General features: G+C 45.9%; 1 protein-coding gene and 1 pseudogene across 3 annotated transcripts in view; one reads left to right on the top strand and one right to left on the bottom strand.

Annotated features, from left to right (window-relative positions):
- JADE2 (jade family PHD finger 2) overlaps positions 1-13,193 on the bottom strand; it is a 154,585-nt gene that overhangs the window by 59,390 nt on the left and 82,002 nt on the right. For all 3 annotated transcript variants that reach the window (XM_077825062.1, XM_077825061.1, XM_077825063.1), the window contains exon 5: positions 4,940-5,109. In XM_077825062.1, the coding sequence (XP_077681188.1) occupies positions 4,940-5,109 (170 nt within the window). The remainder of the gene's footprint in view (positions 1-4,939; positions 5,110-13,193) is intronic.
- On the top strand, positions 2,669-3,309 carry LOC144268893 (small ribosomal subunit protein eS7 pseudogene; annotated as a pseudogene).

A 13,193-nucleotide genomic window follows, 5' to 3' on the forward strand; every position in this document is an offset into this window, starting at 1 on the left:
CATTGGGAGGGACTATCCAGGGTTTGATAATTTACTCCCCCTGGAGAGGCTGGAGGGAGGTGGCGACCCTGAGGACAGCGACTCGTCACCGGGGGAATGTCAACCCCCAATGTTCGCTGAGATTTCTCAGGATCTGTTCTCAGTTCCCCGAAAGACCCAGAAGACAAAAAAAGAGAGGAAGGCCGCAAAGGCCTTGGGAACCCGGATCCTGACCCAGGGCCAGAAGACCTCCCTAGTAGGCAGATGGACGCGAGCAGCCAACAGAGAAACTTCCACCACAGAAGGTGAGCCAGAAGCTGCCCCCAGCCCTGACAGCGGCGAGGCGTTGGAAGAAGCAGAAGCTGGCCCCTGGGAGCTTGGGCAGGTTAGTCCTGGGAGAGAGACTTTTGGGCGGGACCAGGTGGAGGACCCCAGATATGATAACTCCAGGAAAGAGGTGGCCGAGATCAATGGGATACCCGTGGATGGGACGGTCTGGGGTCCCGGACCTTACTTTATAGTGAAGAAAGATCTCCTGTACCACGTGGTGCAAATGCAGGAGCAAGAGATACAACAACTTCTGGTGCCACGAAAACATCAAAAAGCCATACTGAGTCTCGCTCACAGTCACCTGTTTGGAGGACACCTAGGGGTAGAGAAAACCCAGGCACGGATCCTGCGGAGGTTCTTCCGGCCAGGAGTACATGAAGATGTCCGGCAATACTGCACCTCTTATCCGGAGTGTCAGTTACATAGCCCTCGCCCGCACTTGCGGGCTCCTTTGATACCTCTTCCAATAATAGAGGTTCCTTTCGAACGGATAGCCATGGATCTGGTAGGGCCCCTAGAGAAGACAGCTCGGGGCCACCAACATGTGCTTGTTGTACTGGACTATGCAACCCGGTACCCAGAAGCTGTTCCCCTGCGCAACACAGCTTCCAAGACAACAGCTGAGGAGCTAGTACAGATCTTTGCCCGGGTTGGGCTACCCAAGGAGATATTGACTGATCAAGGGATACCTTTCATGTCCAAGTTGATGAAAGATCTCTGTTCATTGCTCCATGTACAAGCCCTACGGAATTCTGTATACCACCCGCAAACAGATAGCCTTGTGGAAAGGTTCAATAGGACCCTCAAGGCCATGATAAGGAAAGTGGTGAGCCGGGATGGGGAAGATTGGGATACCCTATTGCCTTACCTCATGTTCGCCTTCCGGGAGGTTCCGCAAGCCTCCACGGGTTTCTCTCCATTCAAACTACTATATGGGCGCCACCCTCGGGGCATATTGGATATAGCCGAGAAGCCTGGGAAGAGGAGCCAAATCCCGGAAGGAACGTAGTTGAGCATGTACTGCAGATGAGAGATCGGATAGCCCGAGTTACGCCCATTGTACAGGAACACTTGGAAAGAGCACAGGTGACCCAACGAACCCATTATAACCACCAAGCGAAGCTTCGATGGTTCCAACCAGGGGATCGTGTGATGGTACTGGTGCCCACAGCAGAAAGTAAACTGTTGGCCCAGTGGCAGGGACCCTACGAAATAATCAAAGCCGTGGGAGAGGTGAACTATAAGATGCGGCAGCCAGGGCTGCCGGAAATCGGAGCAAATTTATCACATCAATCTTCTAAAACCTTGGCACGATCGAGAGGCATGCTTAGTCATGCAGGAGACCCTTCCCCAGGAGGCTAACTTACACGAGCAAGTGAGGATATCATCCGACTTGACGCTGATCCAAAAGATCGAGGCAGCCGACATGATTAATCGCAACCGAGATGTGTTCTCTACAAAACCAGGGCGGACGACTGAGACCTATCACCATATCCGCACGATCCCCGGAGCCAAGGTAACATTGAGACCCTACCGAATCCCAGCAGCCAAAAGAGAAGAAATCAAGGCCAAAGTAAAGAAAATGTTAGAATTAGGGGTTATTGAAGAATCTTACAGTCAGTGGTCCAGTCCAATTGTTTTAGTGCCTAAACCTGACAGTACCATGAAATTCTGTAATGACTTTCGCCGACTGAATGAAATATCCCAGTTTGATGGATACCCCATACCATGCATCAACGAACTGGCTGACCGACTGGGTAGTGCCCGATTCTTGATTACACTGAATCTGACAAAAGGGTACTGGCAGATTCCTCTGACCAAAGAAGCTACAGAAAAGACAGCATTCTCCACCCCGGATGGGCTATTCCAGTACACCGTCCTCCCTTTTGGGCTACATGGGGCCCCAGCCACATTCCAGCACCTCATGGATAAGTCCCCTTTCCTCCCCAAGCTGTGAAACCAGTGTTCTCATCTCAGTCTTGCAAGTTAACAATTAATGTGGCAGCTGAAAATCCTTTAAGACAATGGATTTGTAACCTCATGCTTTACAGAAATAATAAAAAGAAAAGGAGTACTTGTGGCACCTTAGAGACTAACACATTTATTTGAGCATAAAGCATAACATAAATTTGTTAGTCTCTAAGTGCCACAAGTACTCCTTTTCTTTTTGCGGATACAGACTAAAAACGTCTGCTACTCTGAAACCAGTCATTATGCAAGAAATAATAAAGTGAGTCAGATTTAATTCAACCAAACTGATCCTTGGAGCAGCCAAATCTCTGGCTGTTGACCTTCTATGAGCCCTTGAAACACTTACAAGGAAGAATTGGAAGTGGAATACAACTGAGAGAGAAAGGCCATGTTCAGATCTAGCGCAACAATTGTGAAGCCCAATGGTGAAAGCCAGATGAATTCGAGTCTGGTATTTCCCAGGCTCTCCTGGAGTTGGAGATGAACTCTGATTTAAAAGCTCAGCTGAGAGACTTGAACATCATGGCAGCTAAGGAAATTGAAGCAGGGGGTGGTAAAAATGCAATCATAATCTTTGTACCAGTTCCTCAGCTGAAATTTTTCCAGAAGATCCAGGTCCGATTAGTTCGTGAGCTGGAGAAAAAATTCAGAGGCAAGCATGTGGTGTTCATTGCTCAGAGAAGGATTTTGCCCAAACCAACAAGGAAAAGCCATACAAAAAACAAGCAAAAGCGTCCCAGGAACCGTACAGTTACTGCAGTGCATGATGCCATTCTCAAAGATCTGGTTTTCCCTAGTGAAAACCACGTGAGATTCCGCGTGAAACTAGATGGCAACAGACTCATCAAGGTCCATTTGGACAAAGCACAACAGAATAATGTTGAACACAAGGTGGAAACATTTTCTGGTGTCTACAAGAAGCTCACTGGCAAAGATGTCATTTTTGAGTTCCCAGAATTCCAGCTGTAAAGTGCAAGAATGATTGAATAAACAGTTTAATTGTTAAAAAAAAGCAAAACCAAAAAAAAACCCCCTATTTCATTGGCAGCAAGCAGTACTTTGCACAGCAACCAAGCTCAAAAGAGGGTGTAAAGACCAATGACACTAACAATCCATCAGAGTCAGAAAGGATGCAGAGTGTGATTTCTCAGAAACAGAAGCTTCATCTGTGGAGCGATAGGAAGTTTGGTTCCTTTGAAGACAGACAGCAACGTTTCAGGCTAGTGCTGATATGATTCCTATGGCTGTGTTGTTTACTTAGTGCAAAGACCTGGCCAAAATCACTGATGTTTCAAAACCTGTGGCAAAAACAGGGTTTGATACCTATAGGGCTGAAGCTGCTAAGATGGGCTAGGCTGTCTGTGATTCACTACTGAGGCTGCGGGAGAGGCAATGAATGTTTAACATAGTTAACCAGGCTCCAAAAACACCTCTAGAATTCTCTTATATGCATGGTGATAATGATACCAAATCTGGCTAATAAAACATTAGTCAGTGAAAGGAGAAGAGATTCACTGAAAACAAGAATGCAGAAGATCAGCAAATATATGGGGCCAAATTCTGCGTTAATTTACACTCTGTGTGATTCCACTGCAATAAAGAGATTCTCACAGGGTACTGATCAATGCAGAATTTAGCTCATGAACTGTACGTTTGAACATGTCTTTCCTAAAAAGCAATGTATGATTCTGTTTATTAAGGTGTTTTATATCACATCTAGTCCCTCCCTTGCAGACCACTGTCTCTGGGAGTAGCGCTTTATGTCAGTAAATTCCAGCCACGGTTGTGAAAAGCTGAATGTTTATACTTAAATTACCAGTAGTCTGCTATTCTTAGCTTAGTGGTTGTAATCACAACACAGTAACCCTTACTCAGCCAGGGTTGGAAAGTTCCTCCATAGTAACTACAACCCAGTCTCAGTACTAACAAGTTTGCCCACCTCAACAGCATAAACTCTAATGGGCTAACTCCCAATCCCACTTACTTCTGTTTAACTGAAATGGATTAAAATGTGCAGTGATAAAAAGCTACAGTTATGCTAGCAATACCATGCTGTGCCATGTACAGACAACTGGAAAATGAAAGGCGCCCCATAACCGATATTCCTCAGCTCTCTATATTTTGACAGAAATAATGCCACTGCTTTCCTCTGACTCCATCTGTCAGTTTGGCAAGAAGACAGTTGAGTGGGGCCTTTGTGATGTTAGAGAGAGTCACGGGAAGAGGAGTAGATGTCAGTGTGGTACCTTTCCTTTTCCTCTCCTGGCCACGGGGCACTTCCTGCAGTACAGGGGAGCAGTATGGAGTGCAGCTTTGGGGAGCAGTATGGAGATGAAGTTAGAGATGGGCATGGAGTTAAAGCGCAGCAGTGGGAGTCTGGATTCTGTTATCTGTTCTGTAAATCAGCCTCCTTGCTCTACTGCAGTGGTTCTCAAACTTTTTATATTGGCAATGTCGGGGGCTGACAGCTCATGACCCCTACGTAACTATCTCTTGACCTTCTGAGGCTAATAAACCACGACCCCCAGTTTGAGAACCCCTGCTCTACTGGGTGAAAGCAGCACTGAAGGCCTCAATCTTTTTTGTTTTCATAATTAATAAGGCATAATACCAACTCAGTGTGCTCCCCGGCAAGCAGAGAAATAACAGCAGCACCTACCCATCTCCCTGAACTCCATGTTCACAAGCTCCAGCCAGCAAGCATCAATCTCATCCAGGTCGTAGCGGCTCATTCCTTGTGAGCATGTCCTGTTGACCTCCGAAATCTCAGAGAGAGACAGACTGCTTGGGGAAACCTGTGGAGGAGACTGCTCTAGCAGGGGCGTAATCCTAGGAGAAGAAAAGGAGAGCATAAGAAAGAGCTGCAGTAGGTAAAGAATTTATCATTAGAAACCTGACCACAAACTATTTATCACTAATGCCCTGATCCTGCCATCACTTATGCACTTATGCTTAAAGGTAAGGTTGGTCATAAGTGTTGGCAAGATCGAGGCTCTTACGCACACGCCTAAATTTTCAAAACTGACTCGTGATTTTGGGTGCTTCAGATTTGGAGGCCTGACTTGAGCCATGCAGAAGGCATGATGCTTAGACAGCGCTGAGCAACCACCCTATGAAAATCTGATATCTCAAGTTGGGCCCTCAAAATTGAGGCCCCCCAAAACACAAGTCGCTTACGAACTCTCCATGATTTTTCGGACACTAACAAAATACATTTGAAAAGATGAAGATCCAGCCTACACACAAATGTTGCACTGCTTTAACTATCTCCATCAAGACAGGGTGAACCCCACCTAGCATGGCCACAGTATACCGGTATAGAAGTCCATATACTGGTACAGCCTATTCCTGCATGAGAAGGGGAGTAAGCTCCACTGGCCAAGCACTTTTATATTGTTATAACTGCAACCACACTAGGGTGTTCCACCAGTGGAACTATTTCAATAAAAAGCACCTAACTGACACAGTTATATTGTGACACAATCTGTGCAGACCAGGCCTAACTTACAGGAAGAAAAATGCTCATATGCTGACACTAGATGTAGGTCTTTGAAAACACCAGGGTCCCTATTCATGTAGCAACAGCTTCACAAATGAGAAGGACAGTGAATGTTCAGCACAGAGGCAAAACCCCATGTGTTTCACCCCTGACCTCGCAGCAAATCTCAACGTTCAAGTGACCCACATTGCAGACACTCTCGGGACAGAATGCGCCTTCGTGGCGAAAGCTTGTACTGTGTGGGCACCATGGGAAGTGCAATCTCTTTTTCTACCCTTTAATGGACTAGTATACAGTGGTATAGGCAGTGATTTAACACTGCATCAGGAGCCACAGTTGCACTCCACTAAAAGGAACATGTGGCATCGTGGGAGACCTCCTGAGAGATGCTGGCTATTTCGACAGGATGCTAAACCTTCTTGGTTATCTGTCAACCCATAGGGATCGTTGCCATTGTAGGTGTTGTTTTTAATTGATGTAATTGCATAAGCAGTGACTAATGTAGAAGGATGTGTGCCCTGCATCTTTTTAGGTGTGCCCCAGGAGCTGTAACAGCATGAAAAGGGCATAGATTGACTCCCCCTCCATATACCTTGGCATTTCCTCTAACTGAGAAGCAGATGGTAGACAAGACAGCCCAAACAGAGGTAAAGAAACAACCAGTGAGCAATTACACATCACTAATTTTCATTTCCTTAAAATAAAAATGATTAAAGAACCTCCAGGATAACAACTCGGCTGCTTAAAGCGGTGGGTCAAGGAAGGAGTCATGCTGCTGCTGCTGTAAAAAAATACTTTGCACTGCTTGAAATTCGGGTGGGGTGACTGCCGTCAGATGAGAAAGAGAAGGATGTGCAAGAGTAAACAGGACGCTGCACCAAAACAACCCATTTGCGCTTATTGGGGGGGGAGGGAGAAGGGGGGGATGGTTTTAATGTTTTCAAAAGAAAAATAATGTGAAAACAGAAAAATATCCACATTCAACTTTACTAAGTGTTTAGTTTTCAGGTACTGGAGAGGCTATGCTTTTCAAAATGTACAGTAAAGCACTATCCACAAGCGTGGTGCTTTGCCTAGTGGTTAGAACAAGGCACTAGGCTTCAGGAGGTCTGGGCTGTGTTTCTGGTTCTGCTGCTAACTTGCTGCATGAGCTTGGGCATGTCTCTTAACCACTCGGTCTTTTGTTTCCCAATCAGTAAATAGGGATAACAATGCTTACTTGCCTCAAGAGGGTGAGGGCATCTGAAATTGATCTATGATTGGAAGGATGGTCTGCTGGTTAAGGCACTGAGTTGGAACTCTTGAAGCAGGGTGCAGATCCCAGCTCTGCCACAGACTCCTTGGGCAAGTCACTTAGGGCTTGTCTAGACAAACATTTAGTTTGAGGAGAGGTGGGGTGTGAATCTACCCTGCACCAGCCTGTCATGAGATACCAGTGCATGCAGACCCCGCTGACGCTCATTAGCAATTTGTTAATGCACTCTGATCTCATCCTCTTTGAAACTGTTAGTGTGCGTCAGCACGGTCCACAGAGACCGTTAGTGTGCGGCAGGCTAGTGCGGTGTAGAGTTACTCCCCAGCTTGCCATAAACTCATTGTTTGTGTAGACAAACCCTTATTCTCTCTGTTTCCCATCTGTAAAATAGGAATAATAATCCTTTCCTTCTCTCACCCTTTGCTTTGTCTATTTATACCTTACAATGTTTGGGGTAGGAGCTCTCTCTTACAATGTGTATATGGAGCACATAGTACAATGGGGACCCCGTCTTGGTTGTGTCCCCTAGGCACCAACTTAATGCAAGATCAGGCCTACTGATCTTCTCCAGCAGGTGATGATCCATAGCAGAAGTGGAAAGCATTACTGCATAAGGTATCTGAACATGAATCCCATGGATTAGCGATAGAGCCCAATGCACACTTCTGGCTGAGACAGCATGAATATTTGTAAATGAGTTTTAAAAATTGTATAAAGATTGAAGTACCTCGAAGCTGAGCCCTACAGTCAGGGGTTTATTTGTTCAGGTCCAGGACTGCACACTGAAAGAATGAAGATAAACTGAGCTTATAGTCAAAGCACAGATGAAACCATGTGTCTGCCGTTTGGGAAATTTTCCATTTAACTTTGGAAAACATATAATGGGTCAAAAGTATCGCAGATGTATCCCCATCAAAGTCAATTAACTTCAATGAAGTTACACAAGGAATGAACTTGGCCCACACTATATACTGGCACCAGAAGTTGCTCTGAATTTGTTTGTGTTTGCTGGGCTACTCAACCCTAGGGAGTGAATTTGAGTTTGGGGGATACACACGAGGAGTTTGGAATTTAGCGAAGAGTTTTCCAAACTCCCTCTAGATTGCGGTAACCACTGAAAGTGCCCAAAGATCCCACATTTTAGCCAGAAACTAGGCAGAGAGGTTAAGGCCCAGATCAGTAACGTCATTAAGTAAATCCCCTCTGAGTATTTGGCTTTGTGGCCATCAGGCTTTCTGAAACTGAGGCAGGATTCCAGCCACAGCATGCAAGCCAGCTGTGCGGTGGACTCACCTGGATGCTTAGAATGCTGCTCCTTAAGCATTCACAGCAACCACTGAAAATGCTGCCGTCATCTGGGAACTTTACTTTTCTCAACAGCACTTTCCTTTCCAAGAAAGCCTGCCAACGGAGGACTGGGGTCCTGCCTTCTTGTGCCCGCTATGCTTTCAGGAGTCCATTTCAGTGAATGCCTTATTGTGCTATTATGATCCCTAAATCCTGGCCTTAGAATGTAGAAAACTGTTAAATAGGCATCTTACCAAACAACAACAGTTCGCAGCTCTGTAGAGCCTTTCATCTAGGGAACCCCAAGTGTTTTACAACCATGGATGAACAGAGCCTCACAATATCCCCAGTTTACAGATCATGGAACAGACTGATCGGTCCAAACTTGTCCATACAAAGAGACAGTGGAAGACCTGTGAATAGAACCCAGGAGTCCTGATTCCCAATGCCTGCTTCAACCTCTAAACCACACTACTCTAAATTTATTCTACCTTCCCTCTCTCTTTTTAATGATGCCCCCCCATCACCTAGTTCTGCACAGGAAAGCTGCCCACCCTGTGATGCCATTACTGGCCCGACATATCCTTGCACACAGCTATGTCCAGGAAGGACTTAACAGCCATTCCAGACATTCCTTTTCTCCCAGAAATCACTCTCCCTCACGTTAGTCTGAACAGAAAGTATTGTGCAGAGCCCCAAACTTGCAATGTTTTTATTTGCAAGTTTGATCATGAAATAATTTGAATTAGCACAAATGTGCAGGGGACGAGACTCAGGTTAGAGGTCTCCTTATTCCTCCAGCCCAGCTCGGGCAAGTCTGCATTACACTGGAAGCTACGAGGAACGCTACCAAGTCTGATGCTGCCTCTGGCACAAGAAAAACCACACAGTGCACTGAGCTGTGTTAGGCTATCTGCAACAAGGCTTCTCCTTAACTCTAAAAGGGGGGTGACCCCCTCAGTCTTTCATTTATTTTTACTGCTCCTTTAACGGAATCCCTTAGCCCTAAAAAAAAACAACGAGGAGTCAGCCCTAGGCAATATGACAATGATACAAGAGAGAGCAGCTATCAGTTCTTCGGGACACTGTCCATCACTGAATGCGTTTTCCTCACACAGCATGAGAGAGTTTGCTGGCTTACCTCCCTCTGCCACCCTGTCCTACAGCCTTAAGAGCCGCCTACACAACAGGTTCTATACCTCCTGCACCTCAGAAGCTTCCACACTCAATAGATGTAAGCACGGAGCTGCTGAATTTGTTTTACAAAGCCGCTCAGTGGTCTGAACACAAGCCCAGGAGCCAGGAACTCCTGAGTTCCAAGCCTGGCTCTCCTACTTGTGGTCTCTGTGGCCTCAGCCACTTTCTGCCTAAGTTTCCCCTTCTGCTAAATTGGCTTCATAATATTACCAACTTCAGGAGTAATAAACATGCCATCATATTCAATGTTTAATGGCATATTTTATTCCTTTTTAAAAATAGATGACTGTTATCAATAAGAATTCATCTGTTCTTCACACACTCCATTCTTGCCTTTTTTACCCTGCATTCAGCAGAATCCCAGATTTCAAGAGAGCCATAACCAACACGAAAGCTTTGGGCCGAGGTCTCTGTGGGAACAACCTATCTTTCGAGGAATTAAATACTTTCCTCTCTCACCATGAAGAATTAAGCCATTTTTTCTCTTCATCTGGCACTTTTATTTCTTCCTGTCTTGCGAGCATTACTACACATCTGTTGGCAGCAACCTCCCACATGTTTTGATTCCGAAGTCAAACAAATAACCCTACCTCCGGCTAAATCTGTCTGCATCCATCTCCTCACATTGGTCCCTGTGATATCAGAGGGCTTTTTCCCCCTCAGAGCTCACTGAAGGGGATCACTGAGAATAATCACGTGGACAAAGTGCCACTTCAGGAAAGAAATAGCCAGCCTGGATTTTTATATCACTGCTCTGTACAGAGCTGGGAAATCTAATGTGAAAAAGCACAAGTGAAAAGTAGGGTACTCCATCCTCTGCTGAGATGCGGTAAGCCAAGCTATGACAGCTATTACAGTTATTTACTTTAAGGGCTATCAGATGGGGACGAGAAGCCAATGAAACTCTTGTTATTCTTAGACTGTGAAGCTAGAAGCAGAAGAATGTGGTTGTTAAGGATAGTACTGCTTTTTCAAGGAGCTCAGGAATCCTGTCTCTCTCTCAGTGAGGTACTGTTTCCATAATAATGAGTCAATGCTGATCGACCCCAGCCAGAACGGAGAGACGCTGTGCCTAGGTAGGTTAGCAGCTTACACAGATGGACAGGCAGACACAGGGCTTTAAGCCTGATAGGGCTCTCTGCACATTCCCAATCACACACACACTATCCCACTGGCCACAGTACCAAAAGGCCAGGGAAGTGGGCAGGCAGGCGGACGGGGGGTAGGGGGTAATCAAAGGAGGTGACGGGGCCATGCCTATCTTATTATGTAAAGGGGGGTCCTCTGCAAAAACAAGACCATTCCTTAGTTTTGTGCCATGATAATTTGTGATCACATGCTCCCCCCGCCGGTGCTCAGTAAGGAGTGTGTGCAGTTCAACAACTGCCCTGGCAAGTCGCATAAGTGCACCCCAGGGATCCAATACTCTCTAGCAGAAGGCACTGAACTGACAAGCCTTTTCTGGAGGTTTGCCATGCAGCAATATTTGATCAACTGTAATTGTGGGTGAGCAATCTGAGTTCAAACTGGATGATATTAAAATCCCCAATTAGGAAATACTGACAGCCAGATACCAATCTCTTTTACACTGAGTGACCCCTTTCACCCTGCAATACAGCAGATCAGGATCTGCCTGCAAGTCCTCGTTCTACATTTTGAAGCTGTTCATCCCTTGGGGAGAATTAAAGGATGGAGCTCTTTTTTCACCCTCTGAATGAATGTGAGGTTAATGCTTTGTCTTAGGTGAGATGAGTTTGGAAACATCAGCTCAGCCACCAGACACTGAGCTCCCACTTCCCAAACACAGTGTCCCAGAATTGCCCATCACAAGAGGAAGCCTCTTCTCAAATCTATTATCTCCCAGGCCTCAGAGACGTCAAGGTGGGCCCATTCTCTGCCAGTGGAGGAAGGCTATGGGTTCAGTGCTTCCACTCTCTAGACGCTCTGAGTAGTACCCTACTCCACAAGCAGTCCCACTGAACCGACACAAGCCCTACGTAGGAATGTACAACACTACAGCTACATGCTCCTGAGATACCTCAGGATGAACTGTTTCATAATATGATGGGCTACCATGCAGAAACTCACTGGAATTCCTCCTTGCCCACCCTCCCACACAAATGGAGATTGCATTGCGATTCAGAGCCCAGTCTAATTCACAGCAAAGTTAATGGAAAGGCTCCTACAGACTTTGATGGGCCTTGGACTGGATTCGTGAGCATCTGACTGGAACCATAACGGTCAGAAGATGGGCTACATCTTGCATTGATTTAAATCAGCACAGGCCAATTTCCACCAGCAATGCATCCTGCCCTGCATCTCAGTACACCTCAGCTACTGCAGTGGAGTTATTCTGGTGTTCCTAGAGTCACTAAGATCAAAATCTGAGCCTGAGACTCTTTGAAACTATAGAATCAAGTTCTAAAAGGGTCATTTCACTTCTTCATCCTTCCCAGCTAGATAAACTATGCCCAGCTCTCCCCTAAATACAGCAGAATTCTTTTGACTTCAGTGAAGTTACCTCTTGAGTTACATCAGTGTAAATGAGAAGAAAATCAGGCCGGTTGAGTATTATAGTGTTTACTGGGGGCCAGATTCTGACTGTGGATGTAACGCCACTAGCATCAGAGAGAGTTACTTCAAATTTACCGCAGTGCAAAAAATATCAGATTTTGCTCCTGGAGAGGACATTAAACTGAGGTCCTGTCTGCTCTGTGTAGATGTTCAAGCTCCCAGAACACCACTTGTAAGAACAGGGATGTCCTGACCAAATGCGATTACATTGTTGAATAATGTGCTGTAAGCAAGCTGCCTGCTACCCTGATGGCACAGGAATCCTTGTAGAGAATACTGCTGAAGGTAGCTGCCCTCCTGTATGTATATAGTGAGTGGAGCACTTTGCGGTGCTTTGCAATGAAAGGAGTCACATATCACACTTATGGATTGATTCTGGACATTGTGTAATAAGAACCAGGATGAAGAGAAGCGAAGCAAAGCTGCCTCATCTGCCATTAACTTCCTGGATGGGAAATAAGCAGGCACTCCCTGTCAATTCTCCTGCATTCTTCAGCAACTTTACAGCACCACGTGTCACACTTGCCATGTGCATGACCACCCAGTCACACATAACGACATGCAATCACAGGAAGAGCTAGAACTGAAAAGCAAAACGCGGTGCCCGCTCTGACAGCTCTCTGCAAACTCAGGAGCTGAAGCTTGCAGCAATATTTGCACAGATCACATTTCCTCCCTGAAATATCACATCATGACACAAATGTCAATATACAAACATGCTGCAAGGAAACAAACAAGCACACAGCGACAAACTTTACTGTATTACAGCCTTCAAAAAACATCTGTGGCTGGGATAGTTCTGATCATGCCAAACCTGTGGGCCTGATTCTCCTCTCACTTACACCTCTGTGAACTGGGAATAGCTTCACAGAAGTCAGGGAGTTACATTTGGGTAAATGAGAGGACAATCAAACCTGCTATCTGTGCTTACAACTGATTTTAAAATAAGGCTGCCAAAGAATTCATCACAGGAGATGCCCACTTCTTAGACATGTTCCCTGCATCGCTGATAAAGGGGAGCACAGCTGAAGGGGTGGGGCTGATGGAACAAGGGACCAACGTGGCCATCTCCGCTCTGTGTGCCAGTTCACTGACACTGAG

This window comes from Eretmochelys imbricata, chromosome 8 (assembly GCF_965152235.1).
Source record: "Eretmochelys imbricata isolate rEreImb1 chromosome 8, rEreImb1.hap1, whole genome shotgun sequence".
NCBI classification, from domain to species: Eukaryota; Metazoa; Chordata; order Testudines; family Cheloniidae; genus Eretmochelys; species Eretmochelys imbricata.